This window comes from Sipha flava, unplaced genomic scaffold (assembly GCF_003268045.1).
Source record: "Sipha flava isolate LNK unplaced genomic scaffold, YSA_version1 32_pilon_pilon, whole genome shotgun sequence".
NCBI classification, from domain to species: Eukaryota; Metazoa; Arthropoda; class Insecta; order Hemiptera; family Aphididae; genus Sipha; species Sipha flava.
Genome location: NW_020273018.1, coordinates 599,368 through 623,397, shown reverse-complemented (window position 1 = coordinate 623,397; position 24,030 = coordinate 599,368). Strand labels below are relative to the sequence as shown.

The following is a 24,030-nucleotide window of genomic DNA, read 5'->3' as shown; positions in this document are numbered from 1 at the left end:
AGACCCCCCCCCCCCCCCAATAATTTCCAAATGTTGTGTATGAAAACGAGATTGCCTTTAAGAACTTTAAAAAGCTATGCATCATATGCAAATCTTCTGCGTTTGTACGCACATACCAAGTGTATTTGTGTGTGACACAAATTACATGTAAATTGTATGTTTTCGGTGTTTTCTGGCAGAATTATATATTGTAGTTGTGAGTAATTTGTAAATTATTATATCCTTTCCTATTTGAAATTTCAACATTATTTTTTATATTCGTTCCGGTGTTATTTCTTGTTGTGTGCCCATACATCATTATGGGTACATAATTTATGTGTATGATATGCCGTACAATATCAGTGTACATACAAGTAACATGAAACTTGACGTATACGTTCCGTCGTGGTGATGTGGCAATATTTGGTAAGTAATCGCGTTCAACGGATACTATGCATCGAAATTTCAATGCCAGTGGTCACAAAGTTTAATTTTTCTAAATTAAAAGTCAAGGATCTTACTTCATGGTAAGATTATATTTTTGAAAGAGTCTCACGCTCACATGAATCCACAACGTGGACGTGAATAATAACTATTATTATGCCGGAAGGCCGAAACAGCGGCCGCGGCGACGGCATCGGGCTTGTACATTAAAATATTTAGATCCATTACGGTCGACCCACGCTAAGACTAGTTTTTTTTTATTACCTTATTGATACTTCGTGTTTGTCTACACTACAGCGCGATTGGATACATTCAAACATCTGATTGAAGTGTGTACATATACAACACACACATGAACAGTAAATATTGGAGTAATGTCTCAGAGATAGTTTAAAAAATATTAAAGTTTAACAGTTTTTTTAACATAGTTAAACACACAATAATAATAATAATAATTATTATTATTATTATTATTACTATTATGACTTACTGTTGACTTATTTGACGTTACTCGCTTGTGTCGTTATATTGGCTACATGCACTATATTGTTGTATACCATTACATGATTCCGTTGATATAATATGGATTACAGACTTGTATAATTGTAATTACATTATATTCTTATAATGAGACATAAAGCAATCAAAATACATAATATTATATTACTATATTTACTTCGTATACTCAGCAGAATAGTATTAACCAACCTTAATTATTTTTAATTTTACAGTTGATTTTCAGTAAAAATATTTAATGTTAAATCCCTATTTTTTCGAATTTAAATTCAAAAAACCCAATAAGGAAAACAATGAACGTACAGTTAATACTTTACTACACGGCTATAGATATTAATATCTAGAGCCCTGCTTTATTATCAATGAATATATCATTATTTCCTGTTGGTTTACACGTCTGCTCAAAGTATCGTATTTCAAATTATTTAAGAAAACCATCTTATTTTAATTACAGCGCACATAATTATACGCGTTATTATAAAGAATATTATTTTGCGGTCGTTGCAGTCCGCTATAGTAAACTGTGCTATCTAAAACGGGAGAATAGAGGGGCAACAAAAATAATTGGTAATTTTTACCGCGAACATCCGTGTATGCAAAAACCACATTTATCATACAAATATAATGAATCGTTTTCACGTGGCAGTTAAATAATATGCTGATCTTTATAAACGTTTAAAAACACTTTGAGTAAATCGAATCCCTGATAACGCATATTACGATCAGCCGTTTGCAGATGGCGATATCGGAAGTAAATCCTTGGCCAAGCCAATATTAACTGATATTCACGTCTGATTAAACAAGCAGATTTATAATAGTATGCATATTATTAATAAAATATGATAAACGATATACTGAATACATTACGTCAGAATTGATAACACCGGTGGAATGATATTTTATCATGATGCGCATTATTATTAAGCATAGACATATTAATGTCCCTGTTATTAAAGTATAAATAATGATTGCGTTTACGCTAAAGTAATTAATGTCGTACGTATAAATGTATTAATGTCTCATATTATAATAGTACGTGTATTGTGTAAGGCTTTCTTTGTATGTTCACTCATTATAACTAAAGCGTATGACTTGATCGTTTATTCTAATCGAATATCTTATCGTAAACGTTATGTCAACGATTTTAGTCATAATTCAAATATTTAAATTTATAGGTTAGTTGCTGTCTAATATGATTATTTAGATTGTAATATTTACTCAAACCATCCAACATAAAAGTGTAAGAATACAAAAGATAATATAAAATTATGTGTAGGTATAACGATTAGCAATTCACAAGCCCATTATTAATTATTATCTCCGTTTTGACTATATCCATAATTACACTTTTCATACTCACTTCAACGAGCATAAAAATGTTCATGGAATATAAATAATCGATATCACATGTTTTAATAATGAAATCAAAGGCTCAAATGTACAGAAATGGTAAGATATGGTATCTAATTAGATAAAAATAAAGAAAAAAAATACATAGTCCCATTATTTGGAGACCTAGTCCGAAGAGTCTGTATAAACTATTCTATCCTTATTCTTTGTGTTAGCTGGTCTAGTCGATATTGCGATAATCGTAATTAATAAATCATTTAAATTCTTCTCCGTGTTTATTTTCCAGATCTAGTGAAATCATTAGCTATTCTATAATTTAATAATCGTACTTGAACATTTCTAACGTACTTAAAACCAATCTAAAGTATTGAACTGTTTTCATTATAATGTTAAACAATTTTCGCCGGTTATTTTTTTTAAGACCATCACTGTAGTCAATAGAAATTCACTTCAATAAAAGTAAAACATTATATTTTTTACACGAGGTTTATTTAATCCACGGTGTACCTCATATTTTACAAAATGTCCTCGGAATATTGGAATATTTTGTACAAAACGTTCGCACATCTCGAGTCAACACATTTTTATAATGCAGTGGTCGCCGCTTGTTGGATTCTCAATTTGCCTGCATTTGACTTAAAATAGGTTGTCCCGATTTGTACGTGTACTAACAGCGAAAAAAAATCATCGGTTAAATCGACTATTAAGTAATTAAAAATTATTCGATGGATTTCTATCATAAATTAATTAGGTAGGTACAAGAATACAAAAAATTAATTAAGTTGTTAATAATACTTATAACAGTACTTAATATTACTTATAATACTTTTCTATTCAACCGAAATACATAATTTTATTATTTATATTTAACCCGTACGTTTTGTTATTACTATGCATAATACGTATATTACATAATATATTTGTATTACTGAAATCTCAATAAATATTTTTAATTTAAATAATTTTGAGCATCTATCGTTGCTTGTTGAATCATTCAACTAATGGACTCAAATGAACCGATCCCTAAACGAGTCCTATCAAGGGGCGACTACTGAACTGAATCTTCTTATCCGTGTACCATCATATCCATCATCGTCACTGTATCCGAGTACTTCCATTGGATGTTTCAAAATAACGGGTTACAACAGCCGTCTAGCGCTGTTCGTCACTTGGACGAGCAACGTTTACAAATGTTGATTGTTATCATATCATCGAAATTATTCATTTACGTAAATGTAATTTTTTTAATCAATTTCTGTTATGTCGTTGGTAAGCACACGGATATAAATGTTTGATGCAACTGGGCGCGACGGATGCACGAGCACGATTCTTTAACGTGAGATTTGCCTTGAGCCCGACTGTCGTTTCACGCGCATCGAAAACGGGGTCTTGGCCGATGTACGTCCGAGAGGACCGGGTGCATTTTCATTTGTCGTTGCGAAATCGCGCGACGGACAAACGTCGACCGCGTGTAACGGCGGGGCGAGAGAAAAGGCCGACGCGCGACGGGGATAGGGAAAAAAAATTATAGTCAAACGCATGCGGGCATTACGCGCGCGACACGTAACGTTTATACCGCCGCAGTAACGGATCGGTGCGCGCGCGCGCGCACGTACCCCCGCAACCCGCCGTCCGATTACGTGGGGGACGAGTTCGAGTGCACCGGTACGTAATAAAGCAAGTACGCGCGCTGCAATACCACGCGAATGATAAAATATCAAACGGGGTTGACGAACTGGCGTAAAAGCGCGAACCGATTCTTTGTGCATTTCCCCCCTTCCCCCCCGGATGTCGTTGTTCCGTTGCGGCCGACGACCACGACCGTGAATCGTGACGACCGCCGACGACGACATACGGTCGTCGCACCACACCGATACCCCTCCCGATCTTCTCTTTCGCCGAGACACCGGGGTTCCGGCCGAACCACTCCCGTCGTCACCGCCTCGTCACTAGCAGCGCTCCGCCACGGTAACGTAACGAAACCGATTCCGTCCGTCCGTCGCCGTGCTAACCCGGCTATTACGCGCACCGATTCAGATGCACGTCTAACGCCGCCGCCACCGCCGTCTCCAGCGCTGTTACCAACCGTCACCGCCGCCGCCTCCACCACCACCACCTCCTTCGCTGTTACAGATGCCCGTTAAAATTTTTGAAAAACCAATAATGGACGGGCCGACGGCGTAAGACGGTGACACGGTTTGAGGGCAGCCGTGAGGTTCGAGTGTGCTTGTTCGGTTGGATTTCGTGTTTCTACGTTCACGATCGATGTGCATTTAATAGATATTTGATAAAATCGAGTTCACGTGCAAGAGCCAACCTCTTACGTCGCAAACCTAGGCGAACGCAGAAAATAACCATCGAGACGCTACGACGCAACAATGTTTAGCGTTTCTTCGGCTGCCCGTCCTATCGTGATCAACATGACCGTTCTACGTTTATGAGATTAAGTGAGTACGACGTTTGCAATCGAGTCTTATGTTTCCTCGTCGCTCTGACGATTCTATGCGGAAACTGTTGTGATTCGCGGTCACCGCGTTTTCGCGAACCGGAAACATTTTCGACCCTAACGAGTTTTGTCAAACTTTTTATGCTGCCTTCGAAATAATGTTCGATTATCGTAGACGGAGTATTAAAAAATTCTGCAGTCGTTACACCTCTCCCCCTCTCACCATCGCCACCATTCAAACTAACTCAATTTTTACCTAAACTTTTTGTAATTTTATTTTCTATTATTGATTTTTTAAATTTTTTTCTCATAATTTTGATATATAACAAAGTAATTTAGTTTTGTTTTAAATACATTATAATTAATCAATACATTTTTGGATAAGCTTGTTTTTCATATTATAATATTGACATAATTAGTTTAATTGGGTATTTGTTAAACAATGTTTTGACTATGGTCCTAATATGCTCTATATATATAATATGTCCTACTATGGTTCACTGCATCTTATGAATAATTATAATTTAACCTGTAGATAGTATTTTGTTTAGGAAAAAATGTATGCTTATAAACTTAAACTTTATTTGCTAGTTTTTATAATGATTAATAAAATATAATGTATATCTAAGGTATAGAAAATATTGTGTAAATTAATCTGTAAAGAAAAATGCAAGAAATAATACTTGGATGTTGGCAATAAGATTAGTTGGTGTATATACAAGTTACAATGATAGATCTAGAAGTATAAATATTTTTTGATTTTTTTTATGGGGTTTATACAAACGAATAGATATATTTTCAAACTTTTAATATCATACAAAATTTTGCCATAATTACATGAAATTATGTTTATATTCCTATACTTACATTATTATGCAATAATAGGGATGTTTAATTTTGTATAGAGATAAGCAAACATGTTTAAATTACCTAATATTTTTTGAATAATGATTTTTATCATTAAGAAAAATATGATGTTGAACAGAAAACAATACACTAATTATTAAAAAGTTAATTATGATGGTAACATATTTTAAAAATTAAAAAAATATTTAACATAGACTTAAGTATTTCATTTTTCTATTAGTTTATTCAATTGTTGAAATATGCTTTTATTTAATTTAATAAATAATGATTATTATTAAATAATTAAATGTTTTAATAATCTTTCAGAACATTCCATACTATACAATAAAATATAGTCAGTAAATATTAAAGCTTAAAAATGAGTTCAGATAGAGCACCAATCCAAGATGCAGCATCACCTATGACAAATTTAGCAAATTGTCTTGGAACTTCACTGACTGTCAGACGCAGACTTACATTGTCCGAGTCAAGTGAAACTCCAAAAAAAAGCTATGAAAATAAACTGCATGGTAAATACAATATTTTATCTATTTTTTTTTTTAAGTAATTTATTTACATTTATACTTAATTAAATATGTAAATTATTAAACCTCCTGTGGTTTACCTTAAATATTGTAATTTTTTTATTTTAACGAATGAAAAACTTAATTTTATGTTTGTAGATCATGATAAAAACGTTTCATTAGGAATTGAAAATAATAGGTAAATAACATAATTAAGGTGTACTTCTACCATGTATATATGTCTCTAAGTTATTAAATATGTTTTGTATTGTTAAAGATTATATAAAGGAAATTCAAAAAATATTAGTGATAGTCCTACATTGAAAAGTCTAATGCTACAAAAAATAATAAATAGTCCAGTTGAAAAAGAAAATACAACCAAGTGTATGGATATGATTGTCTCCAAAACAATGGCATCACCAATCCAATCAAGTCCAACGGTAATTTAATTTTTAATTTATTAAACAAATTATGGATTTATAAAATTATATAGAATAGGTATAAAATAATTGTAAACTGTATTATTTTTTAATTAGTTCTATATCTTGAGACTTAACATTTCTTATAATATTTGTAATTAAATTGATAATAATGACATCTGTATTCAAAATATATATTGTAATATATCCCAAAAAATTAGGTAAATAATAAATATTAATGAAAAATGAATATAATTAATAATAATTTAAGTTCCAGACTCTAAGTGAAACGAAGAACATTTATTGTTTTTAACATGATATATGTTATTTTTTTCTTTGTACATAATTTCTGTCATAAGAATTGCTCCAATCAAACCTGAGAGTATTATAACAGGAAATGTTATCTAATTGGTACTTTAAGTGGTTCATTTTAAGAATTTCCCTATATATTTTTATTAATTTTGAAAAACTGTCGTAAAAGGCCTAATTACAGCATACCGGTGTTCAACAAATTCAAATTTTTTTTTTCCTCATAGCTCAAATATAATAGTCTTAGAGATTTTTAAAGTTATCACTGAATGCTTATATTACAGTTTGCTCTAAATTTTATAATTCTCAAAATACTTTTTTTAAGCTATTTATGTTTAATTTCTAAAATAAAATAAATATGATTGTTTGAGTATTAAACTTTGACAGAATTATAAAAATTGTATACATTTTATTGGTAAAAATTCTTACAAGTTTAAATTTTTATAAATGAGCCGTAAAAATAGAATATTTTTATAGTTTTCTTTGTAAAAGTTATAATACTGATATTTTTCAGTTTAAAACATTTAGTATGATTAACAAATATTTCAATTAAATTATGTATTTTTGTAGTTTTTAATACTTAGTCGCCCTACAAGAGGACGTCATCCATTAGAAGACCATGATCCTAACTCACAAGATAGTGGCTTTTTCTCGGTGCCTTCTGAGGACTCAAGATCATCAAATAGGTGATTTTCAAAATTAAAATTGGTTTGTATTTGATTAAAAGTAAAATAAATAAATTTGCTTGTAGAATAAGTGAATCCCAAGGAGTTATTAAAAAAAGAAATGCATCATTAGAAATGTCTCATTCAGAGTCTTTTATTAGTCCCAATGCAGTCCCTGGTATTGATGATTCATTCATAGAGAATACTGTATCTCCAGATAGATTGGTAAATTACTAAAAAAAAAATTATGATTAATATTTAATGTTTAATTTATCATTTATGATTGTTAATATATAGTCGCAAAATTCACTTCCTCCTGGGTTTGATAATTTAATTGATGGAGATATATGCGGACAAAAATCTCCAGTCATAAAGCCTATTGTCAAACGAAAAAAAAAATATTGTTCAGATATTCCTCGGAAAGCTGTATGTTCATTTATTTGATATGTTTTATTTTATTTTATAATTTTTAATAAAATTATTTTTAAATTAGGATTCTGTTTTTGAAGATATAAAAAACACTACTGTTTGTGTAAGAAAACGAAAATTAATAAATGAATTTGAATGTTCAGAAGAATCTATTACATCAAAAAAGTTGAGACCCAATGTTGATCTATCCATGTCGTTTGAATCTCCAAAACTAGATACTTCCAAGACCTCTTTTACTGCTCCTGCAACTCAAAGAAAAACTACTCTTTTTGATTATGGATTCTGCAAGAATAATGTGTCTAAACTCAGAAGATCATTTTCTACTAGTGAAGCCACAATAAAAGCTGCATTTGAGAAAGGTGAATATGTTCTAATTCATAATCTAAATTATTATTTTAACATCCTGTAAGCATTTTTTTAAATCCTTTGTTATAAGTAAATACATTTAATTCTATTTTATAATATGCAATTTATAATTTTGAGTTCTTTAATATATTTTATATAAAATCCTTTTAAATTAAAAATTGGACATATTGTAGTTATTTGCGAAAAGTCTAATATTGTTAGAGGTCCAACAGGAATGAACATTTCAAATATATGTTACTTTTTGTCCTACAAGTATTGATATTTTTTTTTAATGAAACAAGTAATTTTTTTTTATGTTTGTATAAGTCAATGTAAATTTATTAATATGCTAGTTAAAGAAAAATCAAAATTCCCACTTCTTTATGTCTGTGAAGTTTTTGTTTGGAAAATATAAATGAAAAGTCAAAGTTTAATTCATTCTCAAGACTTAATTTATTGTAATACTAACATATTCAGCTCTTTTCTTTAAGGTACTCTTAATTTACTGCTATTTTTTAAAAGATATTCAAAGTATATTTGTTTATAATACATTGAGTTTGACTGAAACTTATTTTTGACTTTGACTTTTGTACATTTAATAATAGAAGGTTTCTAATTATATTTCTCAGAGGACAACGGATTAAACTTAATTGGTGATTTCAGTCAATCGTTTATATTACCTTTATTGTCATTTGGTCGTCATGCAGATCTCCGTAGCATATCTCCTGATACATTGGCACTTTTACTTGAAGGCATTTATGATGATTGTGTTGATTCCTATTTGATAATAGATTGCAGGTAATATTTATATTTATTTTTTTAGTAAAAAGTGATTTTTAATTCTAAATTATTATAGAGTAGAGTGTGGGTCGTGGGTGTTGTGTAAAGTAATTAAGGAGAATATGCAGATAAAGAATAAGTATAGAAAAGGTGATTTTGGTGTGGAATTATTCATAGAAAAATTGAGAAAAAAATAGTTAAAATTGTTCGTGGTATGATATTAAAGGAAATGAGGAAATAAATAAATATTAAGAAAAAATATTATATAATAAGTCTGGCAATTGAAGAGTAAAATAAAAAAAAATATGTTTATAAGTTATTATTTTTAATTCATAGATATCCTTATGAATATGAGGGTGGTCATATAAAAGGTGCAATTAACATATATACTAAAGAGCAATTACTTCAAGATTATACTGATAATAAACTAGGTACAAAATCATCCAAATCTGACATAACTAATAGAAAAAGAAATGTTTTGATATTTCATTGTGAATTTTCATCTGAAAGAGGTCCAAGTTTGTAAGTAAAACTTAATTTAATGTTAATTACTTGTTATTATAATATATTGTAACAAATTAATATTATATATTGTATTTAGTTGTTATTATATGTTTTCACCGAAAATTAAATTATAAACTTGTTTTTATATATAGATCCCGATACCTACGAAATGCAGATCGACAAAAAAATAGTACTTGTTATCCATACTTGGACTATCCAGAAATGTATTTGCTTGATGGTGGATACTGTAAATTTTATGCTCAATACAGTCACTTATGTGTGCCATCTACCTACAGGTCTATGTATGACCCAGCTCATACTAAAGATTTAAGAAGGTTCAGGTCTAAATCAAAAACATGGGCAGGTCACAATAATGAAGGTGTGCCACGCTTTGCCAGTAAAAATACCCTTAAACGTTTGGGTTTTAATTAATTGCTTACACATTTATTTTGTGTAAGTATGTATTAACATTTTATTTTTATTGATATGTATATTTTTTTTTCTAGAGTTTGAATTTTTAACCATTTAACCAATTTTTTTTTCTTTCTTTTTTTTTTCTATTTCAAAATTTGTATATTGAAATATTAAATTAGATTCCAGTGCAATTTTTTATTTTAACTTTTGTGATGCTATAATAGTAGAAGCACTGCTACCTAAGTTTCCAAAAAAAAGAACATTAATATTATTCATCAAATTTTATGTTAAATTATTTCATAAGGTCATTAGTATAAAATGTAATGTAATGTATGTGTGTGTGTGTGTTTTAATATTTGCTCTGTGCAATTAAATTTTTTTTAAATATATATATATATATTAAAAACAATGCTTGGTTTGGATACTAGAAAATTGCTTAATAAGACTTCTTTCATAATAATAGTTATATTATTTATGAACCAATTTATTAATATTTATAAAAAATTATATTGTGTTCATTTTGTTTTATTTTTAGTATCATTAATGCAATTGTATTCTACATTATGTAGTTAGTAAATGTGTATATAATTTAAATTTTCCTTTTTCTTATTTAATATTTGTGTTTTTAGATCTGAAACAACAATTGTTATGAGGTAATTTACTCATATTAAATTATATATATATATATATATATATATATATATATATATTATATATTATTAATAATAATTTTACATTTTATTATGTATGAGAATTAATTTTACATGTGTAATTGCTGTACCAACTTGTTGTTTCAGAAAATTACAGAAAACAAAAGGAAGTATATAATTTTTGTTTTATTAATTTAGATTTATAAGTTCTATTTGATGGCAATAATAATTATTAATATATTTTTTGTCTGTTGTGTATTGGGTAGAAAATAAACCTGTCCATTATAATATATTAGTACAACATTTTTTTTTTCAGTTTTTCTTAAAAATATAATGTATTGTGTATGTAAAAAAAACCCCTCTAAAGTTAATGAAGAGCATTTTATAAGTAAATTTGAATTTTCATATATAAGAGTATATGTGTGAAAATGGAATCCTTGTCACACATGTTCTCTGAAACTACTCTTTTGATTATTTTGATTTTTTAAAAAGTAAAAGAGTATGTCATGAAGCAGGTTTTAGACTTAATTTCAAATCTATTTGTTAATTATTTATTTATTATTGTTTATTTCTAATACTCCATGGAGCATCCAACCACAAGAATCACTATCACTTGGATTTTACGTTAAAACCGAGGCTAAAACTGTCAATTAAACTTATGCCGGGCATATAACCATGCTAACAAGGGAAACTTGCTGTCAGTTCTAATCCTGGGTCAAAATAAGAAGGAAAGTGACGTTTATAATTTTTTTATTTTCTTATGACCTAACATAGAGATAATCATTTATTTTCATGGTCAAAGCCATGTAATTCAACTAGTATCTATCTAGATACATATATTGTATTGATATATTTATATATACTCTATTATTTAAGAGATTATATTTATATTATATAAATTATATTTTTTTGCCATAGAAAATATTTTTCTAAACTTACCATGGCAAAAAAATATAATTTAGCCCGGTAAATATTTTATTTCATCTATGTCTATTACGCCTAGTATGGACAATAAGCCAAAAATAAATGATTGGGATGATAATAACAATAATATACATTCTACTTAAGTGAAATTAACTAGTAAAAAGGTTAAGTAATGGCTATGAACGGATCATAGAAAACTTCATATATTAAGAGAACAAATATACGTAATATTTGAAACGCTCTGACAATCGACGTACTGTGCATGGGGCCCTGATGAGACAGACACGTATTAAAGCCTTGCGACCTGCGCGATGATATAAGTTCGCGCACAACTTATAACTTATAACTTATAAAATAACTGCTTCGCCTTCCATTTATCATTCTAATGCATTTTGCTTGCAATTCTATTTTAAAAACTAATGTGGGACAGAGGGACATATTTGAATACACACCCGAAATGTGTTTTTAACTTTTTTGCTTCATTGCAGTTCAGGAGAACGGGAAATTTCCCGATGTCGTTAAGTCGTTTGGTTATAATACTTAATTGCGATTTTTTTAATACAATAATTATTATTTTTTGTTTAGAATCTATAAATTACAATAACACATTTACAATAATAAATAATATTACGTAATTTGTCGCATTAAGAATAACTATTAAAGGTAAATTTACCATTTGGCACTTAACATAAAGTATTAATAAATGATTGAATAAATAATTTTTGTCATCATTGTTGTTTTTATAGTTCATGTTTTGATTATTCAACTGAAAAATGTATAATATAATATAAATGTTGATGAATTTGTTAACATGAATGTTAATCGGTCAAACAATGATTTTCGGACTGCTTTAAAAAAAAAATTCTCGGTCCGTAATGAAGAGCCAGGAGTGAATCCACAATTAGGGAACTCAGGCTTTTTCAAGAGGCTATCAGGACTGAAAATATATTATAATTTTATACCTTGTTACAAAAAAATACATTATGATTATATAATATGTGTTTTTAAGTATATTCATTATTATCAATGAAAATATTAACATTTAATGGAAGATTCCGTCTTACGTGCATGGGGTCCGGCATAAAGATGTTCTACTATACAATACAATTAAACCAGTTGCGTCAGTGATGGGGGGAAGGTAACTGAAGCATTTACCCAGTTTAGTATTAACTTCAACCAGGAATCACAACACATTTGAAAAAATATAAAAAAAAATTTCAAAAGGTCAATTTTGTCAACCAATATTAACTGTTGGTTAGCTGATCTGAAACTCCTTAGGATCCGCCCTTGCTTATAATGTAATCGAACAAAATATAACTTTGCAGACATTCGAAATGAACCGCTTAGGTTACTACTTCAAACACAAACAGTTGAAGGGGCATCAAGTATTTTTATTGTTAAGTACTTAATTTATTGTAAATATTATTTTATTGTACTTATATATAAAAACATTGATTTTAGAATATACCTACTATTTTGGTATATTCAAAATCAATGATAAAAATAAAATAAAATGGAAAATAATATTTTGTTTTAGATGTTTTAGAACTTCTATTTTCTAAGTCTTTCTTTTACAGGAATATAAAATTATTTATTTGTTTTAATTTGTTGTTAATTAAAATGCTTCAGTACACCAAGTGATATTACAAGTATTTGTACGACTTAAATATTGTTAATAATAATTTCTATAAGTAATATTGGTAATATGTTGACAGTTATGATATAAATGGCTTGGGTATTGAATATAATTTGAAAATTATAGAGCATATAATTAGGTAGGTAGATTAAAATGCTTTGCAAGATTAATTTCTGCTCTCTCAATTTAGAAAACCATGAAAAGAAAGTTGACAATGAATGAATATTGTTTGCAATATTTTCCAACGAATTGTTTTTTTCTCCGACGACGAAGACAACAAACCTATATAATTTCCGGTGCGTATATGTGGCCGGGTGTGAGTATCCGATTTGATTGCGATACGTTGCGACCATTCGTGACCGGCGTACAGCGTTCTGGTTTGTGACACGCGCTGTTGATACACCATGTACCAGGGGAGCATATGGTATGTGCGTATGCATAATTTAAACATTGCCTCTATATAATAATATATTATAATAGAATCTGGATAGGTAAATCGATATTTTAACTGTTTATCCGACGGACACATTTATTCGTGTATTTTATATTTATCTATACAATTTGTATTTTATTTTATGATTTTTTAAATAAACGATGTCTTAATGCTGCGAGTGCTGAAAGCTTCGACTAATGTCGACGTTCAGCACTCAACGTGTTAAATAAGTAATATGATTAAATAATTGCAATTAATCATCAATGGTAGTGGTTAGTATTGTAGTAACCAAATATACAACCTTATATATTTTCTATTCAAAAATAATATTAGATATTATATTCATTAATTATATAAGGACATTTAATGTATTTGTTCGATATAAAATGTACAACATTGATCGTTATAATTTTTAAGATAAAATGCAAATTTTTCATTTTGCACCCTCCTAAGAATTGCGATGGGGGCATAGGAAAATGTCCCCTCCCCCTTTGCTATGGCCCTGGTATTGACGCCGAAGTTCTAAATATTTATTCAGGTGAAAATTTTTTAAAAATATCACAATATCGGTCCCAATGACGAACCGCTTGGGGATAATGGTTTTCACCTAAAAAATATTGATGATAGGTTTTAATTTAGTAATGACATTTTACATATGATATGACACCCAACATTTGGCTCAACATGAAGATCTTAAATTTTCAGAATATAACAAAAGACCCAACCTCATAAGGGTTCGACGTTACTGAGTATAAGAATATGTATAAACAATTATTCCCTAGAATTCTTTTTACATATTACATTAATTTATTAATTACTTAGAATTTTTAAATACTCAGAAAATACAACACACTTAATTTTGTTTTATGGACATAATTCGTACTTACATACAACTAAACATGGCACGATGAATAGATTTGGGTATGTATCTAAAAAAATGCATTTTATAGGTCATTAACATATATGTGTTAAATTTTTTTAAATTACGATATTTTGGTGGAACTAAGCTCTTCTATATTTACGACTACACAATAATATGTATATATATACACAGTGACATCATAGGCGTGTCTGAAAATTTCGTGCAGGTATGCCAATAACATTTTCCATTAGGAAAATTAAAATTTTCATTTAGGATACGAAGACAAAGAGTGACTAATACACAATACACTACCTCAAGAAGGTGTGTAGTAATTGTAGCTACTACAGTAACTGTAGCTAGTTAATATACTCACTCTCTTCAAAAAAAAAAAAAAAAAAAAAAAAAAGGTACATAACATAAAATACAACTATAACTACACGGATACTTATAGTTATGGATATTAGATGATAAATATTATTGGTTAGTTTTTTTCAAAGACATATTATACATATATAATAGTTTATGTGAAAATATTTATTATTTAGTTCTGTTTTATTTAATCATTCTTTTTACTTTTTAGTAATTATTTTTAATGATTTAAGCATAAATTTAAAACGGAGCTAGATTTTACAAGTCTGGCCATTGCCAGAGTGACCATAACCGTAAACACACCTATGAGTGGCATATTTATATGCATGCCCCTAACCTAACCTACAGTGGCAAATTTAAAGAATGTATTTTGTTATTAATTATTAATAAAAATAGTTTAAATCTTAAAAAAAAATGTTAAGTATATAAATACATTTTTTTTTGTATATTAACCTAATTAATGTATATTTTAAAGTATGTAATTAAATTATAACACAGTTAGTGTGGTATATTATTTCAGTTATTTAGAACGGCAATTTTCTACAGCTCTACACGCAGGAAACATGTAAATACGTCCCTGTATTTATATTTACACATGTTCATTATATTTAGGAGACATTTATGCTGATTATAGGCATTTAAAATTTTTGATTTTTGTCAAATTTTAATCGGTTATGGTTTGGTAACACGAGAGGACGTACAAAATCTAACTACGGGTTGTATAGTTTTATTGCAAATACCACTTCATAAGGAAATATTATATTTTTATATTAAATATTATATTTATATTGTAAATGTGTAGCAACTGTCTTTATACCATGGACCATGGTAATATAGCCCGTTTCTTGCTAATAAAAACAAAAAATGTGGCGATATCTAATTAAATATTAGAATTCTAATTGTTGAATCCGGCCTCCACCATTGCTGCTCAAATATAGACATGTAAGAAATTATATAGATTGGCGAGTTGAATCAAGTTGCAGAGAGAAACTGATAACTATGTCATCGCAGCATATTGGAAGCTTCATAAATTTAATATGATTTTGTAAATTAGATTTTCTGTCTATGGTCTTTCGGTATTTTATCACAACATAAATTTGTAAAGTTTAACACTCGTTGCCAACGTTGTAAAATCTATAACGCTCGATGTTACCTATTTTTTTCGGCATCACTGCTTGATGTTTTGATAACCGTTTGATAAAATCGTGGGCGGACAATATTGTATATTTTTAATTTAAGTTTTATTATTTAGCAGTTATAGGCAGTAGTGTAGACACGTTTGAACAGTGTGATTGCCATTAGTTAGGTTGTATGGATCACTACGTGTTTAAAAAATAGTTTTAAATAGTTAAAGTATGATCGGTCCTTCTATTAATTATATATTATATTAAGATCATACTCTTTTATAAACCATGTAAGTTCTAATTTGATTAACTCTATACTATACATTTATTTAAATGCGTAAAATATCTCTATCTTAAATTCACAATAGTTACAAATTGAGATCTTATGTCTTAAAACTTAACCATTTACCATTTAACCTAACCTAACCATTTATTTTTTTTATAGTAATCAATACTATGTTTTGTAAATAATTTATTATAGCATGACTGCTGATAGGAGAGCAACGACTGACTGCCGTTTTCAACTCTTACAAGAAATGCGATGTCAGAACTATGATATGATACGTTTCGCATCTTACAGAACAGCATGTAAACTCAGATATGTGCAAAAAAAAGTATACCGTAAGTTTTTTATTGACTGAGTATCTATTTGAGTTTATATTGTGGTACATGTAGTTTTAGATAAGAACAGGTCCTTTGTGAATATTGTCAAAAACCATTGTATCATTTTTTATTTTCCTACAACATACATGAATTATAATAATAATAATAATAATAATAATAATAATAATAATAATTATATTTTTAATTCACTCATTTCATCAATTGAAGTTCATTTTTATGAAACAAACATTTTATAACTCAATAATGTCTCCAATGACAATGAGAATGACAATGTGTCTATTATTAACAAGTTCTGCTTAAAAAGTTCCTATTTTAAATTGAAAAATATTCTTTTTAAATACTGTTTATATAATAATTATAATAATAAAATTGTAATGTTTGAAATATGATTTAATTCCTGTATTATAAAAATAATAGAAATTTATTTTTTTCAAAATTACTGTATTACATATATCTTTATATTATACTTATACAATTAATATTAACTCATATTTATACTCAATCAATTGATTGCTAGTATAAATTTACTGTTAAGAAAAATTTAAATTTTAAAACAATTTTAAATTGCAATGTTCTGTTTATCTCAGTATTTCACTATAATGAGTAGGTTAGTGTTTTTATTATAGTTATGTAGATAGTATAATAGACTCACTCTTTAACTAAACTATTTTTATTATCTATATCAGCGATTTCCAAACTGCACCACGACCATTTTCTAAGGGCACCGCGGTCTACGTATGGTTCATAACAAATAATTTAAAATGTATAAAATTGTTTTTCCTTATGGTTTTCATAAAAACTTTATAGCAAATAATGTAATATTTTCTATTGTATATTTGGATATTCTCAATTTAACTTTATAATAATTTTATATAATAATTATAATCATAATAACAATAATTTTTATTTATTAATTTTTTAAGTTTAAAAATGCATTAATTTATAATTAAGTTAAATTTTAAGAAAATTAATAAAATTGGTTATCAATAGGTTTTTTTTTTGTTCTGTAATGTAGTTCACAGCAGGGCACCGTGACTAAATTGGGTCCAAAAAAAGGCACTGCTGAAAAAAAAAGTTTGGGAACCGCTAATCTATATCATTGATTTTAAAATTCAAAATCAATTATGACACTAAAAATTTAAATTTAATTACAGAACCTTGTTTTTAACCATTTATGTTTGTAAATTGATCATGCTTATCCAGGGACAGCGCGAGGGGAGTGCAATAGGGGCAGTTGCCCAGGGCTGCGCACCTTAAATTATAATTAAGGCCCCGCAGTTCTGATTTAACTGTAATTATAATTTTAAAATATTTTATTAATAGAAATTATAAGACCTAACATTTATTTTGCCCAGGGCCTCACAAACTCTAGTACCGTCACTGCTTATCACATTTGTTATAGTCGTCATCCTTGATATTAGGTTTAAACTCTGTAAAAATACTGAATTTGTTTTTATCAGTATAAAGTTAAAAACAATTTTTTCAAGAAAACAATGGAACAAATTTTTTTCCAAGGTTTCTTAGAGTATACTTTTTTAAAATTTTATTAATTTCTTAGTTTATATTTAACTACAACATAAATTTTTATTGCTATTTCAGTTAATTTACATTGTGATGAATCATTTTTGACATAATCATAATTACTATAATTATGATTTATTGTTAAACTTTTACTAAACTGTCAAAATGTCAAATGAAATATTATTATAAAAGTGTTTAAAACTAAACATAGTTACTTTTAATCATTAATTTTGTCATCATTTTTATTTTTCTTATATTTGTCTATTAAACATGCAATATAATAAATTAAATTTTTTTTTTTTAAATATTACTTTCAAAAAGTAAATAGCTTTAAATTGAAAGTTAAACTTATAGTATATATTTAAAACAACAAACAACATAAATTGTTACAAATATTTAAGAAATTTTAAATTTTGCATTGTTTTATAATTTTGATTTATAAAAATGACCCATCACTGTCTTGTATTAATGTAAGCAATGTGATAAAAATGTTCAGCTTCCAAACTTTATATCCTAATATATCCTGTATCTATAATGTTTATTTTAAATGTATGACCTTGTAGTCTATTGCTTTTATTTTAAATTAAATAATGTTGATTATATTTGTTTATTTTTTAATACTTATGTTAATTATTTGTCTAGTACATATGATTGATATATGGAATGTCATTGAAGCATTCCGTGAAAATGGTTTAAACACGTTAGAATCTCATGTTGAAGTTAATGTTTCAAAATTTGAAACACTTTTAACTAGTTTATATCTCAATTTAAATAAACGGTTACCTACTCAACAACGGGTCCATGATGATTTATTAACTACAATACTTCTTAATTGGATTATGTCTGTTTATTCTGCGTAAGTTAACAATAAATTTTTTATTTTTGGTACTTATTAATATACAGTTTAATAAGCTTCAATGTTTATACTAATTAGAAATCAATAGAACAATATTTATATTTTATATGACCTTCAATAAAAACTTATATCTTTTGTGACATTAATTTAATAACTTTGAGCTCTCTTATTTATTTTTCAAGCATTCTATTCATTAGATGTTTCATTTCATTGTTAAGTTTATATTTTTAATATATTGGAGTCAACTATTGTATATTAATATTGAATTTGTATACTGTATATTTTGGCAACTTGATGTTAAGTTTTCCTAAATTAAGTTGTAATATATATGTATAAAATATTATATATACTTATAAAATTATTATAAATACTTATTAATATAGTTTTGAAAAATAGATAGTTGAAGTAAACTAATAAGGCTAGTTATATATTGAATAATACATTTGTTATTAATTGTATGAATACTCAAAAAACACATTATATTCAATTTAATATGTTTTTTTTTACAGTAACGATACCATGGGAAGGATAAGAGTTTTATCTATAAAAGTAGCTTTGGCTACAATGTGTTCAGGAAAACTTATGGATAAACTTAGATGTAAATGAATAATTTTTTAGGAATTTTATAGTTTTGGTAGTAAAGCAACACTTGATTGATTTTAGATATATTTTCACAAATATGTGATCAAAATGGACATATGGTGGCTTGGAAATTTCGAGAATATTTACAAGAAGTGTTGGTACTTCCATCAGCTGTATATGAATCTCCTTCTTTTCATTATAGTGATCAGATATCAGCAGAAATATTTTCTGGGGTAAAATATATTTTATTTATTGACTATTTTACCTATTGACAATTGTTATGAATTTACAGAATAGTAAAGTGACTGTTAATGATTTCATGGATTCAATGATGTCAGATCCTGGCCCAGCTTGTCTTGTTTGGTTGCCGTTATTGCATCGATTGGCTAATGTTGAAAATGGTTAATTTAATTTGATTTAATTTTTTTATAATTTGTTTAACATTTTATTTTTTTCCAGTTACACATCCTATTAGTTGTGATGCTTGTCGCCGTGATAATTTTACAGGATTTCGATATCGATGTCAAAAATGTCATAATTTTCAAATGTGTCAAGAATGCTTTTGGAGAGGACGAGTTGCATCTAGTCATACTATTGAGCATGATGTTAAGGAATACACTAGTTATGTAAGTTCATTGTACCATGTTATTTCAATTATTCTTCAAATTTGCTTTTAACTTTTTTTATACAGAAATCTCCTAGTAAACAAATTGGTCATTCTCTTCGAAAATCATTTCGCTGTGTACCTGAAAAAGAAAAGGCGAGTATACCACGTTTTCCTGAAGAACCTGAAAAAACCATTAATTTATCTCACATTATGTAAGATATATATTTTCTATTGTAAAATTGAATATTCTATTTACACAATTTATTTTGTTTAAGACCACCATCTCCTTTGCCATGCCACAATGGTTTTTCTGAATTATCCCTTAGTAGTCAAAGCCAATTTAATACATTGGACAGTAAGACTAGTTCAAGAAGGTAATTCAATCATTTTAATCATATAAGTTTGTTTTTATGTTCTTATGTACATTTATTTTTTATATCTTTAGTCCTGACAAACGTACAATGAGTTTAGATTATACTTCAATGGATGATGAACATAAATTAATTGCACGTTATGCTGCTAGGCTAGCTGCTGAAGCTAAAGTAGTAAATTAATATTCTTCATATGTTCATAAAGATAGATTTTTTTAATTTATTTAATTTATAATTATTTTCATTAGGGTAGAGCTCCATCGGAAGGCTCTTTAAGTTTGGATACATCTAGAGCTCAAAGAGAACTTATTACTCAACTAGAATCTAAAAATAGAGAAATTATGAAAGAAATTTCAAGACTTAGGTTTGTTATTTCTTGATAATTTTTACATATAAATATATTATGGAATATTTTAAAAATATTATACTTAACAATTATAGGAAACAACAAGAAATGGAAGGATTTTGTTCTGGATTTTCTGAAGATAATCCTGCTCTTATGAGTGAACTTCGTGCATTGCGTAATAGAAAACATGAACTGGAAGCTCATTTAACATCTTTACAAGATTCTAGAAGACAATTAATGGTGCAGTTAGAAGGATTAATGAAACTTTTAAAAGTAAATTACTTAAATTATATTTGTATTAAATATGTGAACTAGAATGAATGTATTGTTATTTGGCTTAAAGATTGAGATAGTTTTGCTCATCAGATTTTACATTTAAAATAATAAATTATTATGCAATGTTTTCAACATTTCATATAAGTAAAAAATTATTGTTACTTTAAAATAATTTATTTATTCAGAAGAGACATGAATCATTATTATTAAACATTTTAATGTAATTAATAATAATGATTCATGTCTCTTAAACATTTAAATATATTTATATATATTTTATATTTTATATTTTCTTTAACATTTTAATGTAATTGTAATTTTTGAATTAGTTATACTTTAGTAATAACTATTTTATATTTATCATGAAAATACTTTTAAGTAATTAAGTTAAATTTTACTTTGGTATAATTCTATATTTTAGAATCATCAAGGATCCCCACGTTCAACTCCAAATTCATCACCTCGCTCAACTAAGTCTCCTCCTCCCTCAAAGTCGGCACCTCCTACACCAGGTGGAACTTTGACTTCAGCATCATCACTATCTCTTATGTCTACATCTGACTCCATAATGGTTGGTGATGTAAAATCAGCATTTACTGGTAACTCTTTAGCAGGTAAAGTAATAAAATATGTTTGTATAATTGTATCTATGAATTATTTTTTTTTTTAGGTACACCTGTTAGTGCATCAAGTAACACTAGTTTAAGTGGGTCTATTTCAAGTGGAAGTCGAAGTTTAAGAAATGATTTATTAGTAGCTGCAGATTCTGTGACAAATGCTATGTCAACCTTAGTTAAGGAACTAAATTCTGGTATTTATAAGGTCATTTATTTAAAACTAATGATTTTAAAATTAAATTTTAACAAACTTACAGAAAGCCCGGTAAATGAGAATGCACCAAATTCTATGATTCTAAAACCACTTGGCTACAATAAAAAAGATGATAAAGATGATATTAATAAAGATTTTAAAAGTGATAGTTTATCAAGAAGCCAATACAATAAAGTAAGATATTTTTGTAATTAGAAAAAGAAAAAAAATGTTTTTAGATTTTTCTAATCTTTAGTACTATTTCATTGTTTATAGGCCAAGGCACAAAATAGTCTATCAGATAGTCTGACATCTGCTAATGTAACTATAAAATATTATTATTATTAGTCTAAAATAACTCATAACAAAAAATTATTTCATTTTTAATAAATTAATTAGTTTCTATAAATATATTATATTTAAAATATATTAAAATATATTAAAATATATTTTTCTTGCTCTACGATAAGAGGTATTACCTCAGTATAGAGCAATGCTAGTAAATCCATATGTAACCATACACTTGTACACATTTGTCTACTACTAGCAATAAATATATATATTACAATATTACAATATAAAGTGTTTTTATCAGTTAGAAAAAATATTTAATATTGGTGATATTGGAATATTATTTTATTTTTCATATGAAAATTCTTGAAAAACATGAATTATATGAAATTAATTCTTCAACATTTTTGAAATATAATAACATGTTACTAGTATTTTAACTATTGTTATGTGTCATTTAAAATTAGCACGGGTCAAAATATTAAATATGTATTTATATTATTTGTTCTTAGACATTGACCTCAGAAAAATAAAATTGCTATCAGCCTAAAAATTAGTCTTGCATATTATAACAATTTGATTATCACCAATGAAAATGTACTTACAATTAAACTTTGTAATAATTCAATTATTTATAAATTTAATAATTCAAATTATTATGAAACTGTATTAAGTATAGTTTGATACATTTTCTCCTTTATCTTAACTGCTCAACAATAGCAGATAGCAGTCAATTTATAATTGTATTATATTGTATTATATTTGTATTAGAACTATAATTAATAAGCAAAAATAGTTTTGTTCTTAAAATTAACCATGTAATTAAAAAAAGATTGCTAAATTTATTTTTAGGTAGTTTGATTGCTTATTTAACTATTTTCTACAAATTAATTTAATAAAATGTTGAGTTTGTGAAATTGAATTATTTAAAGTAGTTATTAGTAATTATTATACACCTATGCAATTGTTATAATTACATTAAATTGTTATGATATAACCTATATTTTGCTTTTTTAGATGAGACGTGCATCTAGTTCTGGATCAAAAAATAATTCATCTGAGGCTGATTCTTTGACCAGGTGGCGTTAGATTGTTAATTTGTTTTTATATCTATGATAATTTACAAAATAATTTAACTTTTATGATTGATGGTTTTTTACTGATGGGCTTTTTTTTTTAAATATTCTTTTTTTTTTTTTTTTTGAGTATTTTGAAATAAAAATTTTAATGAAGTATTCTAAAATGTAAATTATGTCACTACTTTTTGTTCTTACTTATTTGTTTTTATGTTATATATTTTTCTTGAGACTAAATTGTTAATTAAGTATAAACTGTACTATTATTATTGGACTAGCTAAGTATTTACTTTATTTATAAGTCATAAATTAACATTGAATGTTACCTTTTTTTTTATTCTGAAAAAATCGACATTATACTAATGAATGTTACCTAATAGAATGTATTATAACAACTTAAAGTTTTTTTTGGTTTATTACAGTAAGGTATTAGTCTTCCAATTTCCTATTTAATTTTAAAGAAAAAAAGCATGCAGTATTTAAATTAATTTTAAAATATTATTATAGACTATTTAAATTTTACTTATTAATAAAGGATATTAAAGTGTCTATTTCAATTTTATTATTTAAATTATTATTAATTTTATTAACTTACAATATATAAATAACTTTATCTATTTAATAGAATATTCAAAAATTATAATTCAATTTGTCAATTTATAAATAAAATGTAGAGAGTTAAATTATGTAGTTGTATGTTTA

At 27.2% G+C, this 24,030-nt stretch overlaps 2 protein-coding genes across 4 annotated transcripts; both read left to right on the top strand.

Annotated features, from left to right (window-relative positions):
• The first annotated feature begins 3,515 nt into the window (after positions 1-3,515).
• LOC112687036 (M-phase inducer phosphatase-like) lies at positions 3,516-10,058 on the top strand. The gene is made up of 11 exons (XM_025559562.1): positions 3,516-4,736; positions 5,909-6,111; positions 6,265-6,304; positions 6,383-6,545; positions 7,404-7,519; positions 7,585-7,723; positions 7,796-7,924; positions 7,992-8,286; positions 8,902-9,070; positions 9,389-9,574; positions 9,709-10,058. Exons 2-11 carry the CDS (start codon positions 5,961-5,963, stop codon positions 9,986-9,988), a joined length of 1,668 nt encoding a protein of 555 aa, XP_025415347.1. The 5' UTR covers positions 3,516-4,736; positions 5,909-5,960; the 3' UTR covers positions 9,989-10,058.
• A 5,991-nt stretch (positions 10,059-16,049) lies between these two features.
• Positions 16,050-23,439, top strand: LOC112687050 (dystrobrevin beta-like). 3 transcript variants are annotated; one of them, XM_025559581.1, is made up of 17 exons: positions 16,050-16,258; positions 16,450-16,589; positions 18,756-18,969; positions 19,479-19,567; positions 19,633-19,784; positions 19,844-19,952; positions 20,011-20,177; positions 20,243-20,370; positions 20,434-20,532; positions 20,604-20,703; positions 20,778-20,893; positions 20,971-21,148; positions 21,573-21,765; positions 21,822-21,962; positions 22,026-22,156; positions 22,238-22,282; positions 23,270-23,341. In XM_025559581.1, exons 2-17 carry the CDS (start codon positions 16,451-16,453, stop codon positions 23,339-23,341), a joined length of 2,073 nt encoding a protein of 690 aa, XP_025415366.1. In that variant the 5' UTR covers positions 16,050-16,258; position 16,450. The 3 variants fall into 3 exon arrangements, with proteins under 3 accessions (XP_025415366.1, XP_025415367.1, XP_025415365.1); XM_025559582.1 differs by having other exon boundaries at positions 16,051-16,258; positions 20,604-20,700; positions 23,270-23,439; XM_025559580.1 differs by lacking the exon at positions 16,050-16,258 and having other exon boundaries at positions 16,451-16,589; positions 23,270-23,439.
• Positions 23,440-24,030: the final 591 nt, after the last annotated feature.

Excerpts from the sequence above, each read along its gene's own strand:
- LOC112687050 (XM_025559580.1), top strand. The coding sequence starts at position 16,451 with ATGACTGCTGATAGGAGAGCAACGACTGACTGCCGTTTTCAACTCTTA. Across the intron at positions 19,568-19,632 it reads ACTTATGGATAAACTTAGAT|ATATATTTTCACAAATATGT; the intron begins GTAAATGAATAA and ends GATTGATTTTAG. Across the intron at positions 21,149-21,572 it reads GATTAATGAAACTTTTAAAA|AATCATCAAGGATCCCCACG; the intron begins GTAAATTACTTA and ends TCTATATTTTAG.
- LOC112687036 (XM_025559562.1), top strand. The coding sequence starts at position 5,961 with ATGAGTTCAGATAGAGCACCAATCCAAGATGCAGCATCACCTATGACA. Across the intron at positions 9,071-9,388 it reads TATTTGATAATAGATTGCAG|ATATCCTTATGAATATGAGG; the intron begins GTAATATTTATA and ends TTTAATTCATAG. Across the intron at positions 9,575-9,708 it reads TCTGAAAGAGGTCCAAGTTT|ATCCCGATACCTACGAAATG; the intron begins GTAAGTAAAACT and ends TTTTATATATAG.